This window comes from Grampus griseus (genome assembly GCF_964374135.1).
Source record: "Grampus griseus genome assembly, chromosome: 20".
NCBI classification, from domain to species: domain Eukaryota; kingdom Metazoa; phylum Chordata; class Mammalia; order Artiodactyla; family Delphinidae; genus Grampus; species Grampus griseus.
The window spans coordinates 14,433,048-14,455,438 of NC_139014.1; the positions used below are offsets into that span (position 1 = coordinate 14,433,048).

At 54.8% G+C, this 22,391-nt stretch overlaps 1 protein-coding gene across 3 annotated transcripts in view; it reads left to right on the forward strand.

Annotated features, from left to right (window-relative positions):
• Positions 1 to 3,914: 3,914 nt before the first annotated feature.
• SCN4A (sodium voltage-gated channel alpha subunit 4) overlaps positions 3,915 to 22,391 on the forward strand; it is a 46,296-nt gene continuing 27,819 nt past the window's right edge. The window contains exons 1-5 of one of the 3 annotated variants that reach the window (XM_082678181.1): positions 3,915 to 4,011; positions 20,619 to 21,285; positions 21,375 to 21,492; positions 21,620 to 21,710; positions 22,008 to 22,136. In XM_082678181.1, the coding sequence (XP_082534307.1) occupies positions 21,013 to 21,285; positions 21,375 to 21,492; positions 21,620 to 21,710; positions 22,008 to 22,136 (611 nt within the window). In that variant the 5' untranslated portion in view covers positions 3,915 to 4,011; positions 20,619 to 21,012. Of the gene's footprint in view, positions 4,012 to 6,931; positions 6,995 to 20,618; positions 21,286 to 21,374; positions 21,493 to 21,619; positions 21,711 to 22,007; positions 22,137 to 22,391 lie in introns of those variants that run through there. The other 2 variants (XM_082678182.1, XM_082678183.1) reach the window with 2 other exon arrangements.

Here is a 22,391-nt window from a genome sequence, read left to right on the forward strand (position 1 = left end):
CTCCACCTAATCTCTTTCCATTCTTCTCAGTGGGGACTCATTTGCATCTTCAGTTTTTTGTTTTGGGTTTTTTGTTTGTTTGTTTTAGTGTCCCAAAACAATATGTACCGAAAATCCTCCCTGTTGCCTTGGTAAATCTATTCCTGGAAATAAACTAGACATGGGAAAAGATTTCTACTCGTATGTGTTCGTTGCAGTGTTACTTTTAAGAGTTGAAAGCTGAACGTTACCCAATGTCCCATAATAGGAAAATGGTTATGTAAATGAAAGTAATTCACTCCAAGGAAGAGTTTGCAGGCATTAAAAACCATGGAAGGGGAAAAAGGGCTCCCTCCTCTCCTCCTTAGATGGAAATGCAGAGAAAAGGGTCCTTCTAAGAATTCAAGGGGAGGGACTTCCCTGGTGGTCCAGCGGTTAAGACTCCACGCTCCCAGTGCAGGGAGCCTGGGTTCGATCCCTGGTCAGGGAACTAGAACCCGCATGCCACAACTAAGAGCCTGCATGCCACAACTAAAGATTCAACTAAAAGATCCCATATGCCACAACGAAGATCCTGCTTGCTGCAACTAAGAGCCAGCACAGCCAAATAAATAAGTAGTAAAAAAAAAAAAAAAAAAAAAGAATTCAAGGGGAAATGTCTGTGTGGTACAGATGAGGAAGTGCTGAGCAGAGAGAGACTGACCCAGTAGCAGTCTCTTTTTTTTGACCCATTTCCTAAAAAGGCACAAATTGGAAGGAGTTAGAATATGAGGGTTGAAAGAGAGGTGCTAAATACTGCTTTGCAGCATTTCATGACTAACTGGGTTTGTGGGGAGAATCCTTGAAATTATAACAATAAAGAGATTCCATTTTTCTGCTTGGAGGCTCTGACTATACTATTTCTACAAATCATGGTTATCCTTGTGAGATGTGTGTGTGGGGTTTTATCCAAAAGGCCCCTGGTAATACTTTGGGGACTTATAAACACATAGATCACACCAATGGGATGCCATGTGGTGGGGACCCAGTTTCAAGGTCCCACCCCATCAGAATGGAGCTATGGGATGGAGTCCAGAACCCTCCCCTCCTTGCTGAAGCTCCCAGAAAGTCACCCTGGACTGAATGACTCAGGGAAGAAACTGGCTGCTCAGGCCAGCGGGTGGGGCTGGGACAGGGTGTGACGAAGCCAATTCCTGTGGGTCAGGATGAGATTTTCTGAAATGTGATTTTATGTTGCAGGATTCTTTGGCTTGTGGATGACCAAAATTCAACCTAAACCAGCTTAAAGAAAAGGGACTTTTGGGGGAAGGGAGGACAGTGATGGAGTTCGTTTATAGTTTAACTGACTCAGGTGTCTTCAGGTCTTTCTCCATCCTTCTCTCCCTCTCCTTCATCTCCCCCTCTCTGCATGGTGTTCCCTCTTCCTACAGACAGACTTTTCCACTCATGAGAGACACACCGCAGGCACCTTCAGATGTACTTCAGTTACTCTAGACAAACTTAGAGAATCCCACAGAGGGAGAGATGATCTTTCTTTTGAATCAATACATAGAAATCCCCAGGAAGGACTATGATTGGCCCCACTTGAGTCACATATCCAGCTTTTGGACCAACCACTGTGGCCAAGAGGATTGGCCAGACCTAGGTGACAATGTCCATATCTGTGGCTGGGGCAAGGTGGCTGTCCTGTAATCAGGAGCCCCACCAGAATCACATATTTGGAGTAGGGAAGCAGTTCCCCAAAGCAAGGAGGAATATTGTTATCAAGAGAGAGATATTCATTCCACTCGGGTTGTGGTTAAAAGTCGTATTTAACACACAGCTTTTGTTTTCCCATCATCCCCATCCTTAATCCAAATGGCACCTTGTGCAAATTAGAAAGATTAGCCCCTTCCTCTAGATAATTTGCTACCATCTGCTAGAAAATTATCATCTTAAATATACTAATCTACAATGACTGCAAATGGAATCGGTGCCCAGAATTGTGCAGTGCACAACTCATACAACCAAATGCAGCAGCCCTGCCCCCTCATATACTGTAATTCCCTTCAATAACTTCAATTCCTCATTAAAGAAAGTCTTACTCCATAGAGCTTTGGGCAGGGGCAAAGCAGTGACTGAAAGGGCAGAGCCATAATTGGGAATGACAGCTGCATCCCACCGTCTCCCCTCCAGTGCCCACAGACAGGGAGCCGTGTGCTATCCAGGGAACACTGACCAGGAATTCCAGACAGTGGCCAGCAGCAAAGCAAACTGGAGCTGCAGCAGGGCTGGGAGTGATGAGGGGGACCCTGGGGAACAGCTTTAGGGAGACAACTTGGGAAGGACATGAGATAAAAGGTTTGCTTTTCTCTGAATGCCAGAAGAAGCAAAGAAGAGACAGGGGCCAGCAGACACTGGATTACATTAGCAATACAACTATGTGGAAAATGTCTGTCAGGTCAGTGAGCAAAGCAGGATAAAGAACCTTGCAGAGAAAACACCAAGGCTCCCTCTTTGGTCTAGAAGACATGCCTCCGAGGGTGTGAGTGATTCACTGGGTGGAGATGGGCGAAGTCCGGGCACAGCAGGAACTTCTCAGACCACAGCCAGGCCTGGCCCACAAGGAAGGGCTCGACAATGCTGAGGCTGGATCCACAGAGAGCTACTGGGAGGAGAGGCGCCATCGGGCCCACTCCCAGGATGGAGGGTGACCACTCCCCGGGGCTTCCCTGTGCCCCTCTCAGAGGTCACTCCGGGCTGGGCTCGGCTCAGACGGAGCTCTGGCTGCCAGAAAAGATGGTGGCAGAGATGGGTATGGGAGACTGGGGGAATCTCTGGGGGACAGTTACTCTGGATTCACCCAGGGAGTCTCTCGTCTGCCGGGGCAGGCGCTGGTGAGCGAGCAGAGATGGGTCATTTCTCAACACCTCCACTAGGGGTCACCCCAGTCCCAGAGTGGAAGGTGGGGGAGGGGGGCTAAATAACCTCATCCCTCCCCCTACCACACCCCCTTCCCCAGCCTCTGAGGGACAGATGTCTAACCAGAGGGGTGGGGGAGTGGTGGTGGAGAAATGACCCTCAAGACTGCTGTGTGGTACAGCTGAACAGCTGTGTGTGGCGGGGGATGGGCGTGTGTGTGTGAGATGTGGGTGTGGGTATATAGGTAGGCATCTACTTGATAAAAATCTAGTGACCATAGGTACATATAGGTGGCCCTGTGTACATGTGAATGGAAGCATGTTACATGGGCACAGACAACCGCATGGATGCAAGTAACATGCATGAAATGCAAGAATGCATGGGCGTGACTGTGGTGTGTGTACACACTTGATACAAGTATAATGTCTGTGATACGCGGCATCTGTGCTCATCTGGGCAGGAGAGCGCGTATGGCTATATGCGTGTAATTATACACATATGTGCACGAGCCTGACGTGAGCGTGGGAGCGAGTCTGTACGTGTGAGCCGCAGGCCTGTGTGTGAATGGGTGTGACACGCAGTGGAAGCGTTTGTGTGACTGTGTGAAGGGTGGTGGTTTACGTGTATGGCTGAGCGTGTGTGAGTGTGATGGGGGGAGCGCAGCCATGAGTGTGCACAGAGTGTGTGAGCGTGCTAGCCAGCCTGTCCCCGGGAGTGCTTCTGGGAACGAGCGTGAAAGGAGATTCACGTGTGAGAATGAGCCTGCGTTAGTACGTCAAGGGAGGGAGAGAACCGCGTGTGCGGGCTCAGACGCGTGCCCCAGCGAGCGTGCGCGTGCGTGTGCGTGTGGGTGGGCGAGCGTGCCGCGTGCGTCCCACTGCGGGTCAGCGGGGCCCCCGGCCCAGGCGGTCCCGGCCGGGCCCAGCACACCCCCGTGAGGGAAGCGCGGCCCAGGCTCCCACCTGAAGATTGGCCCAGTCCTCAGGTTTCACTCATGACCCTGTGACATCAGCGGCAGCAGCTGTCCCCGCCGGCCCGGCCCCCCGGCCAAGTCCCCCAGAGTCCCAGCCCCAGCCCGAGGTGGGCACGCCGCTCCGCGCTCGGCAGCGAGCACTCCGCTCCCGTCCAACAGTGAGTACTGCGCCCCTCCACGCCCCGCCCGGGCCGGGCGCCCCGAGGGCAGGCCACCCGGAGGGGCCGGGCACCCTGGCCCCCAGCCCGGCCTGGCTCCGAGAAAGTCACCACTTTGCTCCGGGCACCACTGTCCTCCTGCCCACACCGGGCCCTGCTCCGAGGCTGTCCCTGCCCAAGCTCCTCGGGCCGTGACCCTCAGTCCCCACGCTTGCCTCTCGCTGCCCCGTCACCTGCTCCCTGTGCCCCTGCCCGGCTGCCGTCCCTGCCCTCAGCAGGGGTCCTCACCCTGGTCACCAGTGGCCCAGGGGTTAAGGCTCGACTCCTTGGAGTGACCCGAGGGACAGAGACTGGGCTGGTGTCTTCAGGAGAGGAGGGTGAAAGAGCCAGAACAGCGACTCGCTGGGCCCGGGTGCGGTGGCCTAGAAGGCAGGGGTGCGGGGGGAGGGGAGCAGGAGGCCGGGGTGGGGTGGGGGGGGAGGTGGCGGGGGGGGGTGGCGGGGGGCGGGCGGCTCCTTTGCTCTGCTGAGACAGGAATTTGCGAGATGCCAGCAGAGGACACATCTCAGGCTGCGAGGCCAGCCGGGCTCTGCCCTCCGCCCCGGCCTCTCCCCGCCCAGGGCGCCCTCGGGCTCGTTTCCTGGAGAAGCCCCTCGTGGTGGAGGGGGTGTGGGAACAGGGAGACAGACAGTCTGGTGTGAGGGGGGCCACCGCGCCGAGGGGGCTCTGGGGGGCTCAGAAGGAGCCGCAGGGCCGGGGTGAGGGGGCAGGGGTGCGGGGCCAGGGCAGAGTGCAGCCCCCTGCCCGCTCCCTGCTGGCAGAGCAGGGTGCCCAGGACACTGGGAGGGAGGGTGGGCAGTGGCTAGCGGAGAAGGCCGAATGGGCCGAGCAGACAGGGAAGGTATTTTGGAGGTGTGTGGGGCTGGAGGGAGGTGTGCTTTCAGGGCTGGTGTGTGTGTGTGTGTGTGTGTGTGTGTGTGTGTGTGTGTGTGTGTGTGTGTGTGTGTGTGTGTGTGTGTGTGTGTGTGTGTGTGTGTGTGTGTGTGTGTGTGTGTGTGTGTGTGTGTCAGGGGAATTTGTTCAAAAGATTTGGGATGCCCCATCTAGAAGGCTCCGACGGGGGCCGGGGGGCTGCTCGAGGCTTTCCAAGAATGCACTGATGGGGGAGGGAGGGCCTGAGCCCCTTCCCACTCCACCCAGTTAAGTACTGTGTCCTGCTGCCCCTCACCCTGCTCAGTGCACGGGGTCAGGGCAGGGGGGCAGGTCATGATGAGAGCTCGTGGCACCCCACTGTGGGGAGGCAGCCCTCCAGGTAGAGACTAGACAGGTCCCCCTCCCATCCACACCGCCTGCTGCGGGGGCCTGCCCAGAAATCAGTCACCCCAGAGCCCCGAAGGTTAGAGCCCAAGGGATCCTTGAAGGCCATTTAGTTCAGCCCCTAAGCATGAGTCAGCTGGGGGAGAGTAGCTAGAGACAAGTTCTGGGTGTCTGGCTAGTCTGGAGAGGGGAGGGGGCTGACAGAGAGGTGGGGTGGAGCCACGGGTGAGCATTGTTGTCACTCATCTGTGACCCCACGGGTGGCATTGACTGAACCCAGGTGTGCAGGGCTGGGGTTGGGGGCACAGAGGGCTGGTTTTCTCAGGACCCTCCAGATTCTCCCGTGGTCATCCCCAGTGCCCTGCCCGTGGCCAGCGGTGTGGACAGCTGTGGCCATTGCACTAGTATTTGGAGGCTTGTCACCTGTGCAGGACGACGCAGGGGCCCAGACATAACCCAAGGGTCCACCCGCATCTCCATCCCAGGCATCTCTCAAGGGATTGGCTGGGATTTTCGCAGGGTTTGGGAAAGGTACTTAGGGGTCCTTCCTAGGTGGTCCCATCCCAGCCTGGCCTTCCTTGACATTTCTGGTTGGGCACCTGCACAGGGTGGGAGCTCAGGTCTCAAGGTCACCTCCAGCTCTAAGCTGGCCTGAGTGTCAAGGTCTGCCCAGCCGGCTTCCCTGCCCCGACCCCAGACCCAGACCAAGGGAAAGCCCTGAGGTTGAAGCCAAAGGCATTGAACTCCTGGCCAGATGTTGGGGGTAGTCCTGACAAAGTCCCTGCCTTTGGGGGCAACTCTGGCCACCAGAACAGAGAAAAGTGTAATGGCAGGGACGGGTGGGGTTTAGAGAAGGCTCCTGGGAGAGGCAGAGCCAGAGAGGAGAGAAGGGATTGGACCTTACAGAGAGGAGTGGGAAGGCTCTCTCTCTCCAGGTGACAGGAGAGAGATGCATGGAAGAGAAATAAAATATCTGAGCCCAGGGGCCTCAGAGAGCAGGGAAGGGGAAGGACGTCAACAGCCCCAGTCCAGGTTACACAAACCTTCTGTCCCTTGACTCCTTTTACAGGGAAGGCTCAGGCTCAGCGGGTTCTGTCACCCAGGTCACACGGCTGATGAGGGGCCAGGGCTCTGCCCACAGCAGCCAAGGCCCCCGCTCGCTGGGAAGGAGCTCACGCTGGTGCAGGACTGGGTCATGGGGCAGAGTTCGCTCCTGGGACACAAGGAGCAGTGGGTTCCCGCGGGCAGCCCTAGGGGTCTCCAGCTCTGCAGTGGCAGGAACAGGCCTGGGCTCCCCAGGGCTCCATCAGAAGGTGCTCATGGGGCTGGGGAATCGCAGGGTCCCTCCACCTCCACCGCCCCTACCCGGGCCTTCCATGTGCTCTGGCCCCCGTTCTGCCTCATCAGCAACGGCTATTTTTATTCCCTGCAGTTTTCAGTCAACAGCCCTTGTGTGGGGGGGGGATGGGGCAGCAGGAGGAACGGGAGGGGCTCAAGGAGCCCACAGGAAGCGGGGGTGGCAGGGGAGCCGCTGTGCCCCTCAAAGGACGGGCTGCCCCCCACCAAGGCCTCCCTGTCCTCTGCCAGGAGCCCTAGCATAAACGGACAGTGCAAAACCACAAGAGTTACCAGACCCCACTGCTTCTGAACTGGTTCGTGAAACCAGGTGCCTGTCTACCCCTCCCCTGCCCCACAGGCGCTACAAGGTCACCGTCCAGTTTAGACTGGGGTGATGATACCTTAGTGGTTAAGAGCCAAGGTCTCTTTCGAGAGCAGGGCTTCCAGCCTCAGTTTACTACATAAATAACACTTGGCAACTTCCTTACCTTCTCTGTGCCTCCGTTTCCTCATCTGTCAAATGGAGTGATAACAATAGGATCACGGTAAGGATTACATGAGCTCTTGACACGTGAGGTGCCCAGGACAGTGCTTGGCAAGTACTTAAGTGTTAACTAGTAATTCATTTTTATGCTTGTTAGCAGGCTGTGACTCTGAAATAAATGTCTCCTTGAGGGGGGAGGCGGTGACAGAAGGGGAGAAGGAGCTATAAGGTGGGGAAGCAGGACAGAAGGTAGGACAACCCTATCCAGCTCTGGGTACCCTGCATAGCTGGGAGGGGGTGGGTTTTTTCCTACCGGGAGATCCTTTTATCATATGGACAGCAGAGCCCATTTTATGAGGGTCTGTGGTTTGCAAATGTTGCCTTAAGGGCTCTGAAAGCGCTAAGCAGAGCCCCCCACCCCGGGCTCACATTTTAGTAAGAGCTGCAGGTGACTCGTCTTTTTGGAGGCTTTTTAAGCTCTTGATTGGCCTAATTTTGGAGAAGGATCTTCCACCAGGGTAGTTGGTGAGAAAACATCCCTGGAGCAGTTTCCGGGGTTGAACAAAGTTCTCGGAGCGAGTGGCAAAGCCAAGCTGGCTGCGGGACGGGAGAGTCCATCAGCCCCTCATCAACCCCCTTTGGGGGTTTCAGGTTATAGGCTTGGGTCCTGCAGCCTGCTCCTCCTACTGCCTTGTGCAACTCCCAGGGCCCGGCAGGGGCCTGAGGCCCGAGTGGGAAGGGCTCAAAACTCACCCTACCCACATGGTTAGGGATTGATGGAGGGAATGGGGACCGAGGTCGGCCTTGGAATTCTCCAGGCTCAGGATCAGTTTTGAACAGTCCTCTTCTTGCCCTCTGGGTGGACCTCAGGCAGGAAAAAGGCCTGTCAGCCATGGTCTGGGGGTGGGGAGGGTGCGTGGCAGAGAGAAGCCAACAGAGGCGGCGGCTCCAGCGGGAGATCGTATGTAGAAGCAGGCAGGGTGAGGGGAAGCAGCCCTGCGGGCAGGGGGTGGGTCTGCCTGAGGGTGGGTGAAGTGGGCCTAGAGGTGTGTGTATACGAGGGGGTGTGTACACAGGTTGGAGGGGGGCACCCACGGAGCCCTGGTCACCATGTTTGAGGTACCTTCGAAAGAGCCGAGCCAGCGGAGGGCAGGAAGCCCCAGGCCTGGGTGGAACTAATTAGCCTCCCCACCCCTTGGAGCAGCTGGGAAATGACTCATCGAAGCAAGAGTGAGGGGCGTGTGTGTGTGTGTGTGTGTGTGTGTGTGTGTGTGTGTGTAGGAGTGAGCTGCAGAGGGGTTGGGGGGTATATGAGGGTCGATCGGTGCAAGTGAAAAACCAAACCTCAGCAAAGGCTCTTTACCAAACTGCAGGTGGGGACCTCTAGTCCCCACCACTCCCAACCCCCAACACGAGGCCCCAGGAAGCCTGAGCCCTGGGCCTGCCAAGGCCCGCCAGACGCCCACCACAGCCCATGCCTTTCAGGGACTTGGCCCAAGGACTCTGGTCTGTCCTTTGAAGAGGACAGACAGGTGAGGATCAGGCCAGCCCAGGGGGCAACTGGATGGGACCTCAACCTGGGCGTGCCCCGTGCTGGGGGAGGGCAGCCATGCCCAGCCCTGTTCCCCACTGGGCGGGCGAGAGGGAGGCCATAGTAAGAGGCATGTGGGTTTGGCATCAGAGAGCTGCATTCGAATCCTGGCTCTGCCGCTTGTTAGCCAGGATGATGAATGCGAAGCGCTTGGAACGGTGCCTGGCACGCGGTAAACACCCAACGAACGTACAGACGACTGCTCGCCATCAAGAAATAATTCTTACGCCTCCACCTCTCGGGCCCACACACATCGGGATGACAGGCGAATGCACTGAGGTTTGGGGAACAGAGGAACCAACACCCCCGCCCCCCCACCCGCTCCAAATAGACTCTTTCCTGAGCTGACGCTGACCGAGGCCTGGAATTCTACATCTTGAGATGAGAGAAACTCCTTTGATTGAAGGCTCAGTCTTGGGAGGGGAAACCCACTCTCTGGCCTTTGCTTCTGGGGAGAAAAGGCTTCCAGGGCGGACTGATGAGCTGGGAGGGTTTAGCGGGAAGGGGCACGGTTCACAAAACCCAACACAGCCCATTTGTGGGTTTTTATTTCATCAGACCCCTAGTTGACCAGAAGCACTCTGGGTGGAGGAAAAGAGTCAGCTTCGGGAGGAGGAGGCAGGCTGGGGAAAAACTAGAGGATGTTCTTAGAGAGCCTTTGGGGATTGGCAGAGCCAGAGATGATTGAGGGGAGAGGGGCGGACAAAATACCCTGAACAGGAAGCCAACCTTGCCATACAGTAAGGACAAAATAAACGTGGCCTCTATGATCACGCATTCTTTCCCCATAGCGGGGACGGAGCATCAGGCTGGTTGAATCAGGTGCCTGAAAAAGGGAGGCTTGTTCTGACCCAGTGAACCCCACCTGGAAAATGCAGTCAGCCCCAGCCCAGCCCTTGCCCAGGGTACCCCACCCCCACCCCCGCCGTGTGACCCTGCTGGTCTCCGGAACTCTCAGAGTTCCTGAGTGTCCGGAGGTTTCTGCACTGGGCTCCAGGCTGCCCTCCAAGACCTCTTGGAGCACATTTCCTCTGCAGAGAGTGTTAGACCAGGAGGGGAGGGCCACCTGGGGTGACCTCCTCCAGGCCCCTGGGCTGCCAAGGCCGGGGTCCTCAGTGCTGGCAGAGAAACAACACAGCTGCCCCCTTCCCACGCCCGCCCCTCAGCCTGCCCCAGCTTAGAAGAGCTGTGACTTGAGATTGACAACTAGGGAGACACAGGGCTCCATTTTGCATTCTTGGAGCTGGGCCACAGTGGAAATGCAGGAAGTTGGGGAGTAGGCCACCAGGATGTACGGTGCTATCCTTGGCCAGGACAGGAAACGTTTGATCTGTTTCGGTCTCTCAGAAAGTTCTGAGTCTGAGCCCTCACTGCAGGTGAAGCTTGAGGAGGGGCCGCCACTGGCTGACCGCAGCTCTGGGTAATTTTGCTCCTAATCCACAGAGAAACAAAACAGCCTGAGCCTGGACTGCAGCTTTACCGGAGAGGAAGGGTATGCTTGGTTGGCAAGAGGGATGGTGACTGGAGCCTGAGCAAGGCCAGCAAGCTATCCACCATCTCTGCATCCTGGGGGATGTGCCCTAGAGTGAACGGGAAGGCTGTGAGGGGAAGGTCACCTCCATTCTCAATCTTCTGGGAGTTTCTCACAGCAGCTTTTATATCTCAGGCTGGCGGGGCATGGCTGAGGCTCCTGGGGGTGGGGGGTAGTGGGAGGGGAAGGCAGGGGAGGGTTTCAAGCCAATGAAGTGCAGCTAGGTGGGTTGAAGGACCTTCCCTGAAAGCTTGGTGTCCCAGGAAGAGAAGGTTCTAGAAGCATATAGTGGCAAGAGGTGGTGGTGGTGGGGTGTCTGTCCTGAGCCTTGTTTGGCCAATAATTAGGGACAATCTGGATCACAGACACTCAGCTGTGAGGGACTGGCCTTGAACGGAGAGGCAGAATCAAGATTCAACAAACCTTCACGAAAGACTGCAGGTGAAGAGGTGCAATGAATGAGGGGAATTTAAGTAGAAGTAGATGGAACATCCTACACCTGGATTTATATTAACCTTGCATCCTAGCTATGATCATTATTAGTTCCAGGAGGGGGTTTTTTGGTTGACCCTTTTGGACTTTGTACAAAGACAATCATGTCATCTGTGAACGAAGACAATTTTGTTTTTTCCTTCCCAATCTGTATACGTTTTCTTTTCTTTTATTGTCTTATTGCATTAGCTAGGACTTCCAGTATGATATTGAAAAGGAGTGGAGAGAGGCAACATCCTTGCCTTTTTTCTGAACTTAGTGGGAAAACGTCTAGTTTCTCACCATCAAGTACTATGTTAGCTATAGGATCTTTTTAAATGTTCTCTATCAGGTTGAGGAAGTTCCCCTCTGTTCCTAGTTTGCTGAGAGTTTTTATCATGAATGGGTTGGATTTTGTCAAATCCTTTTTCTGCATTCATTGATGTGATCAGATGATTTTTCTTCAGCCTGTTGATGTGACAGATTAACATTAAGTGATTTCTAATATTGAACCTGCCTTGCATACCTGGGATAAATCCCATTTGGTTGTATAGTTCTTTTCATATACTGTTGGGTTTGATTTGCTAATATTTTGTTGAGGTCCACCTGTATTTAAAAGAGAAAAATCAACTGCACAATTATAGGACAGGGAAGATCTAATATGGCCATAGCTCATGACGAAAAGCTCCAGGGGTGACTGTAAAGTCACCTTGTAAGTGGGCTGCTGAAAAAGTAAATGCCGTCTTGGGATCAATGAATTCAATGGGCGTCTAGGCCAAGGAAAAAAGGCCTCTCTCTGTGGTCAGACTATATCTGGAATTGGGTGTTCAATCTGGCAGCCTCACAGAGGGAGACAATGCAGGGCTGGACCTGCTCCAGAGAAGAGCCGCCTCACCCTCCAGTGTCCTCCCCCTCGGCTCCCTGCCTGTGGACAGCTGGCCCCAGCCTGGCTCCCTGACTCCAGACGCTTCCTTTCCCACCCCTTGCCTCTAGGCCCCCAAGACTTTACCCACCACTTCTGCCCAAACTTCCGTTTTGACGCAGTTTCCGATGGAGCTTCTCACTTACTAAATGGGCCCTGGCGCCCAGGGAGCAGTGTTTTAGTCCTGGCTCAACTTTTCATTTATCATTCTCTAAAATTATCTTATTTGCTTCCCTATTTATTATCTGCCTCCTCTCTTGGGAATGCAAGCTCAGTGAGGACAGGGACTTTGCCACTCCTGTATCCCTGGCTCCCAAAACAGAGCCCGGCATAGAACAGATGCTCAGGAGATGTTTGTTGAATGAATAAATGTGTGATCTGGGGGAGTCACTACTCTTCTCTGGGCCTTAGTTTCCTCATCTATAAAATGAGGGAGTTGGACTCGATCTCTTGGGTCCTTGCAACGCTAACATTCTTTTATTCTCTGTTGTTTTTTTTTTTTTTTTTGCTGTACGCGGGCCTCTCACTGTTGTGGCCTCTCCCGTTGCGGAGCACAGGCTCCGGACGCGCAGGCTCAGCGGCCACGGCTCACAAGCCCAGCCACTCTGCGGCACGCGGGATCCTCCCGGACCAGGACACGAGCCCGTATCCCCTGCATCGGCAGGCGGACTCTCAACCACCGCGCCACCAGGGAAGCCCTATTCTCTGTTTTTTTATTGAAGTGTAGTTGATTTACAGTGTTGTGGCAATCTCTGCTGTACAGCAAAGTGACTCAGTTATACACATATAGACATTCTTTTTTTATGTTCTTTTCCGGTTTATCCCAGGAGACTGGACATAGTTCCCTGTGCTATACAGTAGGACCTTGTTGTTTATCCATCCTAAATGTAATAGTTTGGGGACTTCCCTGGTGGTCCAGTGGGTAAGACTCCACGCTCCCAATGCAGGAGGCCCAGGTTCGATCCCTGGTCTGGGAACTAGATCCCACAAACGTGCTGCAACTAAGAAGCCCACATGCCGCAACTAAGAAGACTGCATGCCACAACTAAAGATCCCGCATGCAGCAACAAAGACCCGGTGCAGCCTAAATAAATAAAATAAAATAAAATAAAAATAAATGTAATAGTTTGCATCTACTAACCCCAGACTCCCAGTCCATCCCTCTCCCTCCTCCCCTCCCTCTTGGCAACCACAAGTCTGTTCTCTATGACTGTGAGTCTTTTTTTATTTTGTAGATAGGTTCATTTGTGCCATATTTTAGAGTCCACATATAAGTGATATCATATCATATTTGTCTTTCTCTTTCTGACTTACTTCAATTAGTGTGATAATCTCTAGTTGCATCCATGTTGCTGCAAATGACATCATTTCATTCTTTTTTATGGCTGAATAGTATTCCATTATATATATATACCACATCTTCTTTATCCATTCATCTGTCGATGGACATTTAAGTTGTTTCCATGTCTTGGCTATTGTGAATAGTGCTGCAATGAACGTAAGGGTGCATGTATCCATATCTTGTTGAATTATAGTTTTGTCTGGGTATATGCCCAGGAATGGGATTGCTGGATCATATGGTAGTTCTATTTTTAGTTTTCTGAGGAACCTCCATACTGTTTTCCACAGTGACTACACCAACTTACATTCCCACCAACATTGTAGGAGGGTTCCCTTTTCTCCACACCCTCTCCAGCATTTGTTATTTGTATCTAACCTTCTTAAATTCAGTGGGAAGAGGTGCCCTCAGGCCCTCAGCCACCACATCTCAGGAACAGGCTGGGGTGGAGGCCAGAGACTGATCTGTGGCTGGTGGAAGGAGGGGTCAAGCTGTCATGTGGCTCTCTTTACTCTGGGCTGTAACTTGAGGGGCCACGTGGAGATCTGCCAGCAAGTCGGCCAGCCAGTTACATGGGACATTATCAGTGCTTGTCTCTGCCAGAAAGTCACCACGCATGCACCCCAGATGTCCTTTCATTTTCCGCTGGTGCCACTGCAAACAACACAGTTTGTCCCTCTATTCTAGACACGTTGTGAGGGTGAGCAGGAAGCATATACATGCTGGCCAGTGTGGCCCCACCCAGGCCCGCCACCCCTGGAGGGGCTCTCCAAAGCTGCAGGATGAACTCCAGACCCCCAGACATGGTCTTCAAGGCTCTGGCCTAGCTGCCCAACCCGCCTCCCCCAAAACCCTAAACAGATCCCATGCCCCCCAAAGACTGACACGGTGTAGTTCCCTGTGTCCTGAAACTGCCTTTGTTCTGTCTGTTCCCTTTCCCTGGAGTGTCCTTCCTCTCCATTTCCCTGTGCTCACAACTTACTCATCCTTTGAGACCCAACTGAAAAGACACATCTTTCCTGCCCCCAGCCTGGAAGTCACCACTCATCCACCTGAACTCCCATAGCACAATCAACTCCCTTCTTTAGGGAGGGCAATTCTTTTTCCTTGTACCATAGCTTCGTGTGCCCATGTCCACCTTCTCCCCAGCTATCAGCTCTTGGAAGGCAGGATGCCCAGCAGATGCACCTTTGTTACCTACTCAGGGCTAGCTCAGGTTCTGACTTATGAACAGAATGAATGGATGGGTGGATGGATGGATGAATGAATGAATGAATGAATGGGTGAAATGTATCAGAATCCATTCTATTCCCAGAAAGATCTGTATCCAAGGCCTCATCCACTCACTGAGTGTCTGCTGTGTGCTCAGCACTGGGATTGGCCATGGTGACCTAGACAAGACATGGTTCCTGCTCTCTTGGCATTTCCGTCTGGTGGAGGAGACAGAAGAATGAATTAGGCCAATAGACAAGTGATTACAAACTATGATAAATGACGTCAAGGAAAATACAAGGGACTGTAATAGAGAGTTGAGGAGGAGAAATCCTCTTGGAGAAGGGACATTAGAGCCTAGACCGGGGAGTAATGTCTAGGACATTAGAGCCTAGACCATGTGAAGAGCGGGGAGACAAGAGCTCCAGGGAGAGCAAAGGCCCAAAGGCAGGCATGAGTCTGGTGGTCAAGGAGCTGGAAGGCGGCCAGGAGGACAGATCAGCAGACAAAGGCGAAGAGGCAGATCAGGGCTGGATCACCAGGGCCTTAGGTTTTATTCTAAGCGCAACAGGATGTGACTAGAGACATTTAAGCAGGAGAAACAACATGATTAGTTTCTTGTTTTTATTTTTATTTTATTTATTTATTTATGGCTGCATTGGGTCTTCGTTGCTGCGCGTGGGTTTTCTCTAGTTATGTCGAACGGGGGCTTTTCTTGCTGCGGAGCACAGGCTCTAAGCGCACAGGCTTCAGTAGTTGTGGCACACGGGCTTAGTTGCTCCACGGCATGTGGGATCTTCCCTGATCAGGGCTGGAACCCGTGTCCCTGCATTGGCAGGTGGATTCTTAACCCGTGTGCCACCAGGGAAGTCCCTAGTTTCTTGTTTTTAAAACAGCACCTGCTGCTTCCTCGGACTGGTTTGGAGAGGCCAGGGGCAAAAGCAGGTAGCTATTGTAAGAAATTGTTGTGAAATGGACCAGGGGAAAAAGGAGAGGTTAGGTATGTTTTGGAGATGGTATTAACAGAACTTTGGACAGGCTGAATGTAGAGGTGAGGGAAAAGGAGAATTCACAAAGACACCTGCTTTTTTAAAATAAATTTATTTTATTTTTCGCTGCGTTGGGTCTTCGTTGCTGCGAGCGGGCTTTCTCTAGTTGTGGCGAGCAGGGGCTACTCTTCATTGCGGTGCGCAGGCTTCTCATTATGGTGGCTTCTCTTGTTGTAGAGCACGGGCTCTAGGCATGCGGGCTTCAGTAGTTGTGGCACATGGGCTCAGTAGTTGTGGCTCGCGGCCTCTAGAGCGCAGACTCAGTAGTTGTGGCGCACTGGCGTAGTTGCTCCGTGGCCTGTGGGATCTTCCTGGATCAGGGCTCGAACACGTGTCCCCTGCACGGGCAGGCGGATTCTTAACCACTGGGCCACCAGGGAAGCCCGACACCTCCGTTTTTGACTTGAGCAAATTTGGACTTGGCTGGATGGTGGTACCATTTCCTGGATTGAGGAAGACGGTGGGTAAGACAGTGGTATTGAGGACCCCTGACCTTGCAACTGATATCAGAAATGAGAGCGGTCTTGGGTGGACTGTGTCCTCAAGCTTCATAGTTGGCTGTAACCCTTTATGGGAGCAGAGCCTGTTCTCCATAATAGTTGTACCAATTTACATTCCCACCAACAGTGTAGGAGGGTTCCTTTTTCTTCACACTCTCTCCAGCATTTATTATCTGTAGACTTTTTGATGATGGCCATTCTGACCAGAGTGAGGTGAGACTTCTTTGTCATCTTGATTTGCATTTCTCCAGTAATTAGCGATGTGGCGCACTTTTTCATGTACCTGTTGGCCATCTGTGTGTCTTCTTTGGAGAAATGTCTGTTTAGATCTTCTGCCCATTTTTTGATTGGGTTGTTTGCTTTTTGAGAATCTATTTCTTTTTTTTTAACTTTTTATTTTATATTGGAGTATAGTTGATTAACAATGTTGTGTTAGTTTCAGGTGTACAGCAAAGTGATTCAGTTATACATATACATGCATCTATTCTTTTTCAAATTCTTTTCCTATTTAGGTCGTTACATAATATTGAGCACAGTTTCCTGTGCCATATGATAGGTCCTTGACAAATGTTTCATTCCAGATGCTGTCGATTGGATGCCTGTTAGCTATCCACATGGTGGGGTCCAGTAGCCAGTTAAATATATCGGTCTGGAGTTCAGAGGAGGGCTTTAACATACTCCTAGAACACTACTTACAGTCATAGGAATGATGCCACCCAGACCCAGACAGAGCCCTGAGATTGAGAAGGAACAGCCGGAGAGGCAGGAGGTAAACTATGGGTGAGCTGTCGTGGAGGCTGAGAGGAGAGAGCCTGTCCAGAAGGGGACTGCAGCCAACTGGATTGAATGTTTCTATGAGGTTGAGGGAAGTGAAGACAGAAACGTGTTCAGCAGACTTGGCAGCAGGGAGGGTGCTAGTGACTTGACAAAAGCCACTTCTGTGGAGTGGGGGGAATGTACGCCAGGTTGGAAGGGGTTGGAGAGGGAGCAAAGGTAAGGAAAAACAGCTGGTGTAGACACTTTCCAAGAAGTGTGTCCATGAAGAGGAACAGAAAATTAGAGTAAGCGCGAAGGGAGGCATGGGGCCGGGAGGGCGGTTTTTGTCACCACTGCCATTATTCTGAAGATGGCAGCACCTGGTCCTAGAAGGGGAGGGGCTGGTGGTGGGAGAGAGAGAAGGTAAGTAGAGAAGGAGGTCCTCGGGAAGGCAGGCGGGGTCAGGGGCCTGGGACCAAGTGAAAGTCCTGGTCTTGAGTCTTCTTTTGTTATCAGGACAGAGGAGGAAGGGGCGGGCAGTGAGGATAGTTCTGTTGGTTTGTGTGTGACGGATCCTGTTTTCTCAGTGAAGACAGACAGAGTCACCAGCTGGGAGCATCATGGGGAAGACTATGGGGGTGTTGAGGAAAGAAGAGAAGGCACGAAATAGTTGTTCTCAAAAAGTGGAAAAGCGAGACTCACAGAGAAACCTACACTTAGAGGGCGGCACTGAGGGCAAACCCGGGGTTTATAACCACAGAGACAGCGTGAACCCAGCGAAGTCCTGCCTTGGCTGCGACAGCATCCAGCAGCTCAGGGCTGCCTCAGGAAGAGCACAGCCAGGCCGGGCAGGCTGAGGTTTCCCCAGGTGAGGCGGGTGGAAGGAGAGAGAAGGCTGCAGTTAAGCGTATTTTCGAGGGAGGGATTATGGTGATGGATCTTGTAACGAAGGCTGGAAGAGGAGGGAGGTGAAGTCTGAGGGGCTGACGGAGAGGGAGAAATCTCAGGGTCAAGGACTGAGTGTAAGAAGAAGCCCAAGGATTACACAACAGGGCCCTTGAGCTAAGCAGTAGGAGGTGGGGGAGGGGAATGTGTGAGTGGCGATATCAGAGATCCAGTTTCTGGTTACGATTTAAGTTCAGGGTGGGCTCAAAGGAGAAACGGGCTAAGGTGGAAGGGTCCTCTCATCCATTCATTCATTCGATAACCTTTTATCCAGTGTTAGGCACACTGGTGGTACAAAGGAGCAATCCGCTCAGCCAGGGTGCCCAGGGAGGGCTTCCTGGAGGTGGTGGTTCTTGTGTAGGTTGAGTCTGCAAGGACGAATTAAAGCTCTCCGGGATGCCAAAAAGAAGGAGTGCTCCAGGCGGCAAGCAGACCATAAGCAAAGGCATGGGCTTCGGTGGGAAACAGTTTGGCCCTTTTGTGAAAATGGAGGTAGCATGGCCTGAGGGTGGGTGTGTGTGGTGAAGTGATGGGCCACGAGGCAGGGATCGGATCGTGCAGGGCCTTGCGACCCACGTGGAGGAGCGTGGACACATTATTAAGCAGTGGGAAGCCACCGAAGGATTAAGCAGAAGGTGACATGATCAGATTCGTGATTTTAGAAATGGGGATGCTGGCTTGGAGGGGAGCCAGGCAGGAGGTAGGGATGCAGGTGGGAGGCTATTTGAATAGAGCAGGTGAGGGGTGACGAAGCAGCAGTAGCCTGGAGGATGGAGAGACATGTGGGTGCTGGGAAGGAGCCTCAGCATGGCTTGGGAACTGACCAGATGTGCCACCAGGGTGCTTTCAGCCACCAGCAACCAAAACCATTGCCTCCACTGGCCTAGCCAAGGAGGGCATTTACCCACTCACATAACAAGACATCCAGACGTGAAGCGCTTCAGGGCTGGTGAAGAGGGTAGGAGGAGAGGAAACTACAGTGAAGTGCAGGTTTCAAAGGGAGAGGTGAGGAGTCCATTGGAGGCCCGCTGGGGGCCAGCAGGAGGAGGTGCCAGGCTGGCTGTGCCACCCGTTGCTCCCATGCCAGTGTGCCAGGCACTGGTTCAGGGGTGACCCCAAGCCCAGGCCTGCGAGGAGTCTGGTGGGGGGAGACAGACCACAGATCATCGCACAAGGAGGGCGTGAATCACCATTGGCCTGAGAGCTGTCAATGTTGCGGCTGCACGTGAAGGGGAGCCGTGACTTGACGGGTCTGGGGCCGTCAGGGAAGTGGGAACAGAAACCACGGAAAGGAGGTGGATGGTGGTTATTCCCGTGGCAGAGAAGGGCACGGGAGACGTGCCTGCTGTGAAAGGCAAACAGGGCTTGCAGACCAGGCCCTGGAGAAGCAGCGTCTTCCAGGGACAGGAAGGAGGGGCTCACAGAGCAGATGTAGAGAGAGTGGCCAGACGGGGAGGCCACGCTCTCCTCCTGAGAAGAGAGGCCGTGACCGTGAGATGTGCGAGGGAGGGTCGGCTGCACAGAAACCACTGGGTCTGACTGATCGGGGCCTCTGGTGCCTCTGGTGAGCGCAGTTTCCATGGGTGCTGGGGCCAGAGCCAGACTGTTCATCTCTGGTTATCTGTGGTTCCACTTGGGCGCCTGCGAGGGAGAGAGGGGGCAGCATCAGGCCAGAGGATTGTTGCCAAGCGGGGCAAGTGAACTGGGAGGCCGCCGAGTGGCCGTGGTCCCGCCAGGGCCGCCTGACACGTCAGTGTCTTCTGTTTGGGCACGTACGTGAGGCCAGAGACGGGGAAGAAGGAGCAAAGGTATGTGGCAAGTGGTAGGTGCAACTGTGAGGTCAGCGTGAGGGGTGGTTTCAGGCTGGGCGTGCGCTCTCTTGTGTCTGCGCTCGTGTGTACACGTGTGTGTTCGTGCACACACACTCCCACGCACACGATGGGGCCAATGAGCAGCTGAGGGACGGGGTCAGCAGGAATAAGCAGAGTCATCCCCGTGGAAACACGACTCCCCGGGAGGGAGCAGCTGGGCAGCCAGGCCGGGGGCGTGGCCAGCTCTGCCCAATGGCTCCGGCCACTCCCTGGGCCGCCCTCCCCACCTGTTGACCAAGTCTGAGGAAACGCCTGCACTGGCCAGGGCAGGGGCACTGCTCAGGCTTCTGGGCCCGCTGTGACAGGGCTACCCTCCGGTGTAGCCCTGGGTGTCTCTGGGGGCTCTGTCTGAGGCCCTCTGGTGGAGGGGTGGTTCCGGGGCATCTGTCCGTGCGGGCCTAGTGATGGCTGTGTGTGTGACCAGGCTGCTGTGGTGTCCCTGTGCCCGCCTGCTGATGCGGGTCATTCCCCAGGGCCTTTGCAATAAGTGACCTACCACCTTGCTTCCACAGGGAACAGGCTCAGGAGGGCTGCGCAGCTCTCACAGGCCTCTGCAGCTCCTGGTGGGGACCCTTCTATCAGCCCAGTTCATACAGGGACCACCAGCCAAAAGCAGTCCCTGGGAGCTCTAGCCCTGCCCCCACCATTGAAACTGTCCGTCTCCTTGTCTCCAGGACCTTTCCTGTGTGTCCTTCTCTTCCACGTTAGCATCCTCAGGCTCTCCTGACATGACCCCACACACACACACCCTGCATTTTCCCACTCCAGCTCCCCCTGCCTGCCCATGGGTTAGGTCCCATGGGTCCTGGGGGAGGGAGCTGGTGGGATCCTTGGCAGTGCCCGGGAACCTTCCTTCTTCCCTCTCCCCGACCAACATCACACCTCCCCAAAGCTCAGGACAGGGCACTCCACATTCCCACATCTTCCTTTTCTCTTCCCTCCAGGCCAGATACGGTGAGTACAGGCAGGTGTACCACATTCTCCTTTCTCATGCCCCTGGCAGACATCACTAATCAATCACAGCAGTCTTTTTGCACTGAGTCTGGCTGCAATCTTGATAGTCTTTGCCCGCATCTCCAATGCAGCCAACAGCAGCAGATCCAAGTCAGCCCTCAAGGTGTAATCCGTTTGCCATTCCTGCGTTAGGCTGACCCCCTCAGGCCCCTCACCTCGGCCCATCCTCAATCCACCCTCACGTTTCACATCTGATTCCTTTCTGCCTCACTGCTGGATAGAGGTCACATGGGCGTAGCCAGCTGTGGTTTTTCTCTGTCCCCATAGGCTGAAGCCACACAGTCCCCAGAACTTGGGACCAGGAGGCGGTTGAAGGCGCTGGGGCATTGGCCCCAAGTCTCGAAGGCGGAAGAGGATCTGGTCGGTTTGCTGTCAGTGCAGAGTGCAGCCAAGCCCTTGCTGGGGAGAGTGCGGTGCGGGGCTTGGGGGTGATGCTCTTGTGTCCAGCACCTGTGCAGCAGCACCTGGGCCCGGCAGGCACATCTCCCAGCCCCAGAAGGGCCTGCACGCCGACCTCCCCGCCCTGGCCCCTGGTCAGGCAGGAGGTGAGTAGCGGACAGCAGGTCCAGGGCGGGGTGGCCGCCCAGCACCCCGGGGGCTGCACGCTGCAGCCGTCCCAGCTGCCTGCCGCCCTGCTGGCCCCTGAGCCCAGGATGCGAGGATGGCCACCTCATCTCTGCCCACGGTGGTGCCTCTGGGCCCTGAGAGCCTGCGCCCCTTCACCCGGGAGTCCCAGGCAGCCATAGAACGGCGGGTGATGGAGGAGGAGGCCCGGCAGCAGCGGAACAAGCAGATGGAGATCGAGGAGCCCGAACAGAAGCCGTGCAGTGACCTGGAGGCTGGCAAGAGCCTGCCCCTCATCTATGGGGACCCCCCGCCGGAGGTCATTGGCATCCCCCTGGAGGAACTGGATCCCTACTACAGTGACAAGAAGGTCCGGGCCTGGGAGGCTTCCCTCCACCCGTCTGTCCACTGTCAAGCTGTCTGCCTGTCCCAGGCCTCACAGCTCTCTCCCTGCCGCAGACCTTCATCGTGCTCAACAAGGGCAAGGCCATCTTCCGCTTCTCCGCCACCCCTGCTCTCTACGTGCTGAGCCCCTTCAGCACCCTCAGACGCTACGCCATCAAGGTGCTCATCCACTCATATCCTGCCCAAGTGGGGAGAGCGCAGGGGCGGGGAGAGGCAGGGAGGGCTCGGGGGTGGGCAGGAGGCCCTCCTTCCACCTCCCCTCCCACCTGCTCCCTCACTTTCCTTGACTCTCCCCCCAACGCTGTTCAGCATGTTCATCATGATCACCATCTTGACCAACTGCGTGTTCATGACCATGAGCGACCCGCCTTCCTGGTCTAAGCATGTGGAGTAAGTCTCCCCCTCCCCCGGTCCCCCGGTCCCAGGTGTCTGCCGGTCCCAGGTGTGCACTCTGAGGATGCCCAGAGTGAAACCGCTCTTGTCTTCCAGGGAGACAAACGCTGTCACTGCCACCCCCATCAACAAACACCTTAAGTCCCCGGAATGGCACACACTGTCACCCAATGTCCTCAGCCCCTGGGTGGCACATGTCACTTCTGTGCCCTCCTTCCCAGGAGGTCCATCACTGCCACCCACACCCCGGCCCCGGCGTGACATGGCTGGCCCTGGCCGCCCTCTCCCCGCCAGGTACACCTTCACGGGGATCTACACCTTCGAGTCCCTCATCAAGATCCTGGCCCGCGGCTTCTGCATCGAAGACTTCACATTCCTCCGGGACCCCTGGAACTGGCTGGACTTCAGCGTCATCATGATGGCGTGAGCAGGGCCCCGAGGGCGTCCTGAGGCTGGGGAGGGGAGGGGGCCAGGCCTCAGAGGGTGGACCGCAGGGCTGTGGGTCCAGCTTGCAGATAGCGGGCTGCACAGTTCTAGGAGCTGCCGTTCCCGGGGTCTGGCTGGGAGTCTGTCCCGGTGCCCCTACACATAGCACATATGACCACACACAGCAGCCCCGAGCCCTAGTCCCACAGGTCCCCACCCGGGAGAGCTGGGCTACCCTTGCTAACCCCACTC